Raw genomic sequence first — 8,514 nt, forward strand, 5'->3', positions numbered from 1 at the left:
ACTGAATTTGTTTGTATTCAATATTTCATGAATAAACCTACTTAAATCGTTTTCTCAGATTTCGACCATCTTGGCTGTTTGAGACCAAAGACACAGTGTGACCCAGTGTTTGTACACTTCCTAATAAAGTGCTTGGTAGTGTTTATTGATTTTTTTTTTTATCGGTTATTTATATTATTTATTGGACGAATTGTGGCATTAATGGAAGCTCTCCACCCAAGTAAAACAAACTTTATTTACAGTATATCGTCCAAAATCACGTAACATAAAACATATAATTACAATATTGGTATATATATAAATATATATAAATATATACATATATAGTTGAAATGAAACTAGAGACACTATCTAGATTTAATGAAAAAAATATAGTAAAATAATCTTCAAAACATGTTAAAATATATCATTCTCACTTTATTTTGTATGACTTTTTGTTTTACTATTATCTCATTGTGTGTTTTTGCATGTGTGTGTAACAAAGAGCAGCACCAGCAACTCAGAGAATAAAGAAGCAAGTCAAATCAGCTCCCTTTTCCCCTGAGGGGTCCTCGCTCCACATATAACATCAGATATGAAACAGTGTGTGGTGTGTGTGTGTGTGTGTGTGTGTGTCGGACTGACACGGTTTTATTCGATTACTCTCCATATTACTCTTCAAACAGGAGATAATGCCTTATCTATCACGTATGCATATTAGCAGCTTTATTAAGCTACGCAGCAGAAATTAGCAGCACGATTTACTAATGGGATTTTATTATTTATAATGTAACATTTGGATTGATATGGTTTGTTCTATTATATTATACTTTTAGGACTATATTCTATAACAGAAATACACCTGCATCTGGTCAATAGTTATTCAGTGAGTTGTCAGTGTTATTATTACTTTGGGAGTAGAAGACAAGAAGTAGAAACATATCTAAAACTATTCTATCACTTTACAAAAATACTAACGATGTTGTTTTTATTGGATGTTTTATTAGCCTATATGTTGTGTTACAGTATTCGGTTGTATTTACATTAAATATCCATCTCATCACATTTGATGATGGAAAGATTTTTCTTTTTTATAAAACCCTATTTATCTTAGATCGATGTTTGTAATATATCAGAATAACAAAGTCTTCTGTTGTGGAATTTGTTTTTAAAACTTCATAAATAAGTGAACAGTTTGACCCGGATTAAAAAAATAAAAATACTCTGCCTCTAAAATGCAATACAGATTTGAACCTTCTTTTTCATGTTGTTTACAAATTTAAAACAAAGATGGTGGTAGTCGCAACTATAAAAAAAAAAAAAAAACGGGCTGACAGACTTATTTTTTGTGCAGGTGATGTTTAGATGAGCTTTTAATAATTCTAAAAATACTTTCACATGAGCGTTAACATTTTTTAAATAACCTAGAGTTTTCAAACATCGCTGTTGATGAAAACTAATGGGTGCAACCTCGAGCAGGAAGCATTTAAATGTGCTTACATGTGTTTATCCTCCATTAAACTCGTATTTAATCCCCATAAATTCAACTAAATCTGTAGGAGTCAACTAATTCTTGAAGGTGTCCATAAATGGTGCAGTTAAACCTCCACAAATGAAGATAAATTCAACAAAACAAAAAAAGTCTTGGCAGGGTCCCAGTTGCAGTTCTGTTAAACGCCCAAAAGAGGGCGCCACGTGTCTGAAAACACACTTAACGTTTATTTAAAGGGGAAGAAAAAGAAGAAAAACGAGCGGCGTCAAGGGCAAACTTCGAGTAGCTATTGTCAGGACTTCATATTGAATATTGAAGTTAATGAGGAGACGTTGTCTGTACTTCGGGACATTACTGATACCAGAAGATAAAAGAGGATATCTATGTATATATTTGACCGAGTTTTGACGACTGGTGAGTGAATTTTCGTCTTTTGTGCGCATGCTGGCTTAAAACGACGGAAGCTCACGTTCACTGTCACGACGGCGCTGAAGTTCGCTTCAGGTTCGACAGTTAAGGGAATTACCGTCTAATTATTGATGTAAAAGAGTTTAAAAAAACAAAAACACTGTTTAAGAACCCACATTAAAAAAAAAATAAAACATTATTTAATTATGATAGAAAAACACATGTATATTTAGGAAACCTGAACTGCGTCGAATAGTGCAAAAAAAAAACAATAAAAAAAAAATATACGTCCTATTAAGTCCTTTTCTAACCACTAAATTTAACTTTGATGGAAAACTTCATTGTATTAACACACGGTAAAAGGACGCATAAAGTGCATATCTAATATGTGCCTATGTGAAATATAGCTGTTATTTATTTTGTTACACAACGATAGGAAAAATTAACACACTAGTCATGTGTTAACACTTAAAAAAAAATATATATATATATATATATATATTTTACAGGAGAGGAGCAAAAATATATATACCACCCTCCAACAAAGGTCAGCCAGCTGTCTGGGTCGTGTATGGAGGCACTGATGGAGAACACCAGCGGCCTGGTGCAACATGCGGAGGTCGTCCTGGTTGCTTCTGCTGGCCGTCGTCCTGGATCGTCTGACGCCGTCGGTTTCCTCGGTGTTCGATGGACCAAAGATGAAAGTCCCGTGTCTCCACGACTTCCAGAGAACTGATCCATCGCGGAGAAAAGTCCTTTGGCGCGATGGACGTCACGGTGCCGAGGGATCTTCTTCCTCGTGCAGGAGGTCAAAGCTGCGTTTGGAGGTCAAGGACCTTCGCCTCTGCAAGATCGCGACCACGTCTTGTGAAGTGAGTAAACGTTTCTCCCACGTGTCGATAAATCAGAAACCTTCCCTTTCGCACAGTTTTGTCGTATTTATAGTGGATATGTTGAGGATCTGTCGAGAGACGCCTGAGAAAATGATGAACTCTGCGTTAAAAGACTGATCCAAATGACACGTCGAGTGTGTGAATGCAAGGCAAGTTTATTTGTAGAGCACATTTCAACAACAGGGCAGTTCAAAGTGCTTCACATAAAACCATTAAAAGCATCAAAACATAAGGCAAAAGAAAAGGACATTTAAAAACAATCAAGAACAGTGATTAAAGCATTAAAAAAAGAGTCATCAAAACATTAAGCAAGCTAAAAAATAGAATAAAAGTTACAGTGCAGTTTAAGAAATAAAATACATATTCACACATATTCTTGCGGAAATGCAAGAAATGAATCAACATCCTTAAATCTGGTTCAACTAAAGGCAGCAGCAAAGAGGAAATGGAAATGGAAGCACTTACTGAATACATCTTATTCGTGATGGGAGGATTTATTTGCAGCCTCTCGGCGGGGTTTCCTCTTGAGTGTGCCGCTCCCTCAGCGATCTGCCGCGGCTCCCTTCCTCTCGTGCGGAAAGAGAAACAGGTTATTTAGAGACATCTAGTGGTGACACGAGGGACGAGTCGGGACACGGGAGGAGAGGAGGGCCTCGCAGCGTCGAACACGGCTCCACCCGTCAACGAGGCACCGTGGGAAAAAAAAACAAACACATTTATCGAGGCTACTGATAAATGTTTTTTTTTTTTTAAATGACAGCAAATGGTGAAAAATGGATTATGATCTCCGTCCAATAAGGAAAAAGCATTTCCTTCAAAACAATCCGAGGGGTCTCGACACGTTGGTCATTTTAAGGCACGCCGTGGGGTTCGTGAAATATTAAAAATCTCTTTATTGTACACGGCGATATGTATTTAAAGTGACCAACCACACAGGTCTTCATCCCTCTGATGATGATGATGATGATGATGATGAAGAACACGACCCCTGCAGCGCGCCCTGAGCGAAATGCATTTTCCTTTTTGGCCTGAGAACATATTCTACAAGATGGAAGAAGAACAATGACGTCGTCAGACGTTTTGTTTCGTCTTAAAATCCCAAAACGTTCAGTTTCCTCTCGCGTGTGACGAGAGAAACGCATCAAATTCTCCGATTTGAGACAAACATTTCCGTTTTTTGTGCCTAAAAAAATGGCTAAAACTGTCATCTGATTATGAATCATTTGAAAAGTTCCAGATACATTTTCTGCTGATCAACAGATTTACAAGCGGCAAACCGGAGATTAATCGCATCCCTGATACACAGAATCCTCTGACGTATTTTGCGTGTTTAAACCTGCAATCTAATGTGCGCCAGTTCCCTCCGATACGCAGTGAAGTCTTTGTATATTTATAGAAAAACTCCCGCATGTTAAATACTGAAGTACATTTCGGGTACCTCCCAGTTGTACTGCAGTAAATGTACTTGAGTTACTCCGCAGCAGCTGTTTGTATCAGAGGGAAAATGTGAATGGACGCCCCGCAGACGGACGTGATGACACTCTACACGCTGTCACTACACGCACACGCACGCGCACACTCACACACACACACACACACACACACACACACACACACACACACACACACGCCCCCATCCAACACTCAATACTCGCCCTGCCGTCCGTCAGTCAGAGGGTTCTTCGTTCAGTCGCAGCGTTTTTGCTCCTCAGATTCGGGAACAGAGTTGAAGTCGGTTTCATTCTGGACTTTTTCCTGCTTCGTTTAATCTTCTTTAACTTTTGAACTTCGCTCGTTTTCAGCTTCAGCTTCCCCCGCATCAGGTAAGACGTCATCGTTTTATGTTTGGTTTTTTTTTCCACCGTGTAATTTTAACGTCATTTACCTTCCTGCGTTGAGGAGTTTTCCTTCACAAAAACCTATAAAATCAGGCTGAACATAAAACCACTAGACGGTTCGTGAAGACAGTTCGAGAGTCCTGCGATCGCGCAGTCATAAAAAGGACGCAAAATATAATAAGACTTTGTTTAGATTATAATTTGACTTTGATCATAACTTTGTTTGTGTGGCTCCTTTCACACAAGAAGCACTTTACAGCAAACAGAGTGCTTTACAACAGCAAAATGACGCGCAGCGTTTCCCATAAAAAAAAAACATGTTAAAATATAGTTTAAAAATATATAAAAGAAATAAAAACAAAAAAAAACAATGACATTGTCTCCTGACAAGATCTGTCAGGTTCTGTGTGTTTTAAGCGTCACTCGTATCCAAATATCTCCCATTAAAGTTCAAAACAATCATAAAACAGTTCTGGTGAAAATAGATATGAATCTCTGCTTCAGGAAGTTAAAAAAAAAAAATTAAAAACAGTTTGTAAGAATGAAGTTTGCGGCACTTTTTAAGCGCCCTGCTTTGTGTATAATTGAATGTATTGTCTGCTTTGATGTATGACCGCCTTTTTAAGTAATTATTTCTCAGCAACTTGACTTAATAATTAGTAAAAACAAATGTGTGATATTGTTGTTGGCTGGCATGTAAACGGATTAAACCGGAGAGTGATTTTCCACCTGCGCGTGTGCGTTTCCAGATGTTGTAGATTACAGTAAAGTAGTCGTCCCGTTACTGTGTTCGAGATCCGATGAGCGGTTCGGTCCGAAAACGACAAATTCTAAAAAGGTAAAACAAATGTTGTTTACAAAAAAGTGCGAACGTGAAGTTCACCGGTGCGTTAATCATCCCGGCTAACACGAGCTGCCGCTGGCACAACGGAGTCGAGCTGCATTGTGGGTGATGTAGGCGCCGCGGGTGTTTGAGCGTGGAAAATAATATCTGCTGAGTCGGAAGTTCCATCGAAAATATCAAATATGTGGAATACTTCCTTTAAAGCAGCACGAACTGACTCCCGCCGCCCGTCATCTTCGTCTGTGGAGTTTTTCGCACGAGAATCGTTTTTTGCGACAGTCATCAGCATCAGTTTGCTGTCAGCGTGCATTTGTTAACATTTTATGGACCTGTTATTATGGGATGTTGGCTCGTTCCCAGGCGGGCACGTAGACCAAGAGTTTTGCCGTTTGGTACCGACTGTAACCACGGATACAGTATTTGGAAAATGACTGTTTTATTTTACAGCTATAATGCCGTTTTTAGTTTTTTGCAGTGCGTTACTTCTCAGTTGCTGCCAGTTAATTGCCGTGAATTTGACTTTAAGTTTTTTATTTTTATTTATTTTTATTTTTTACAGTGCAGCCTGCAAAGCTAGAAGCCTTGTGTTGTTGCTGTGGACATAATTAGACCAAAATGTCTGGCAAATTAAATTTATTTTAGTGCTATGTACAGTGAAAATTATGTGAGAACTTTAAGGACTCATAAGATCATGAAATCACGGGATCTGTGGCTGTCGAGTTTTATTTTATTTACATAGTTCACTGTCTCAAATCAGAAATATTCCTCCGGGGGCTTTTTAATTTGTGCAATAAGCAAAATCATCTGTCCTTAAACCTTTGATTCGGATAAGAACAAAAGTCTCCAAAAAAAACTTAAGTGGGACAAAAATGGAAGAAACAGCTGAGTAAGGAATCCTCGTGTAGGACGGACAAGACAGACGGGAAGTAGATGGAAAAGTAACATCGCACGTTAACAATATAAACGCTTTCAATTATTTAGCTTGTTCTCTGACATTATTTGGTCAAACAGATTATATAAACATAATTTAAAGTGCGGCATCACGACGTCATGGGAAACGTGTTCGGTGGAACCGCACGCCGACCACGCGCCTCATTAACCCGTGTGTGTGTGTGTGTGTGTGTGTGTGTGTGTGCGCGCGTGTGTGTGTGTGTGTGTTAGTGTGTACGCCTGACCGCGCTCATGTGACTGTCCTTCACACTCACTGATCAGGCTTCAGGAACTAGGCGGCGATCACAAATGACACGTATTGATCAGCCCAGAAAAAAAACAAAAAAAACTCCCCCAAATCAGCTGCAGAGAGAGAAAACGGTCGCCACGAGAGGACGATACGTCTGGCTGTCATGGAAACGGGGGCCACTCGAGCACAGTGCTTTAAGGGTTGTTGGGTTTTTTTTGCTTTATAGCAGCAGTGCAAGTAAAACTAAGTAGAAAATAATAACAAATACCACTTTTTGATAAGGGTGGTAACTGGTAGCTGTTCTAATGGTTCATAAACACATTTATAAATACTCAAAGTTCATATTCAGGCATATAAAGCATTAGTTAATACTTTATTAACTATTAATTACAACTTATAAACGCTTCATAAAGTTTTGTTTTGTTTTTTCCAATAGAAAGTGGTACGAACCTGGAAATCTGAAACCTACTCTCCGACTCGTGCCATATTTAACAGGTGTTTACATTAGCATATGATTTTATTTGCCGCCGATGAGTTTCACGTTACCATTAATTACCATAATAAATCAGACATGTCTGACCTTTCCGTGAACTAAAGCGACCCCTCGCCCGTGAGATATCTGCGTGCTTTCAAGGCCTTCTGCAGCTCGCAGCACGCAGTTCTCCGTTTCGCAATCATCATAAAATGTAGAATATGAGACTTTTTTTTAATCAACCCCCCCCCCCCCCCCCCCCCACCGCCCCGCCGGCCGTTAAGGAAACGAGCCGTCCGGCAGCCGTTTGGTGGAGACGGTGGGAATTCCTGGCCGTTTCCGGTGTGGCCGTCCGTCTGGTCCCGAATGGGCTGCTGGGGGTTTTCCATCGAGTTTTCCTCTCGCCATGCAATCGACCTGTTGAGGTTGCAGCGGCACATTTGTTTCCGCGTGGAGCCGCGAACTCGCACGCCACAGTAGGAGTTGCTGCAAGACCGCGAGGAAATCCCTGAACGAAGGAACCTCTACGGGTGGAGGAAAAGTTCAGGCGTTTTTTTTTTTTTTTTTTGGTGGCGAAAAATCAAAGAGAGGCCGACCGTCGCCTCCAGTTGGCTTCCTCTCCCTTTCGCTAAATCACCTCGTCTCTGCGTGTCTTGTTTCAGGATGGATCACCACGACTGGCAGCGAGGGAGAAGTAGAGGTCACCGGCGCCAAGAGGACGACGAAGGTGAGGGGGGCGGGGTATAATATATATATATATATATATATATATATATGTATTTATTTTTATTTTTTTTACTGGGAACAGCCGCAAGAAAGCAAATCCCATGTGAAACAACGGGCTAAAAGATGCTAAAATGCTCTGCGGGAGTGAGACGAACTACAGATTCAGCTGATGGTTCTGTTGCGTCATCCACAAGTCAATCAGTCCAAGGAGAATATCCAATAAAGGAACAGTTTGACAGCTGAGGAAATTTGTTTTCCGTCTTCATGCTAAGCTAACTAGCTGCTGTCTTCATTGTGACGATAGAGATCATTGATGACTGACCTGTGAACGCATCGTCTTGCTCGGCGCTTCGCTTCTTAATTGCTGTGCGCAGGTGTATTAGACGGAGGATACGGCTACGATAATCGCGTGCACTTATCCATTTGTTCTATTTTAACGACTATTATTATTATTTTTTTTTTTTTTTGTCGCTTCACTTGTTTTACTGGCATAAATGTAAGGTAGATGTTATTTGTGTGTGTGTGTGTGTGTGTGTGTGTGTGTGTGTGTCTACTACGCACTGATCCGCCTCCCCGCCTGCCGTCTCTTTTCAGACGCCCAGCCGTTCTACATCGGCGTCCCGGTCACCCACAGACGGAAAAGGCGCCGCCATCACTCCAGCGCCAGCGACGCCGACCGCGA

General features: G+C 40.3%; 1 protein-coding gene across 1 annotated transcript in view; it reads left to right on the plus strand.

Moving 5' to 3' along the window:
* Positions 1-2,687: 2,687 nt before the first annotated feature.
* Positions 2,688-8,514, plus strand: part of slc4a5b (solute carrier family 4 member 5b) — a 33,585-nt gene continuing 27,758 nt past the window's right edge. Inside the window, exons 1-3 of the mRNA XM_069166505.1 lie at positions 2,688-2,751; positions 7,769-7,833; positions 8,427-8,514. The exon at positions 8,427-8,514 is cut by the window's right edge and continues 137 nt beyond it. Coding sequence (XP_069022606.1) covers positions 7,770-7,833; positions 8,427-8,514 — 152 coding nt within the window. The 5' untranslated portion in view covers positions 2,688-2,751; position 7,769. The remainder of the gene's footprint in view (positions 2,752-7,768; positions 7,834-8,426) is intronic.

Source organism: Embiotoca jacksoni, unplaced genomic scaffold (assembly GCF_022577435.1).
Source record: "Embiotoca jacksoni isolate LCO1_2020_lvr unplaced genomic scaffold, fEmbJac1.0.p SCAF_10, whole genome shotgun sequence".
Lineage (NCBI taxonomy): Eukaryota > Metazoa > Chordata > Actinopteri > Embiotocidae > Embiotoca > Embiotoca jacksoni.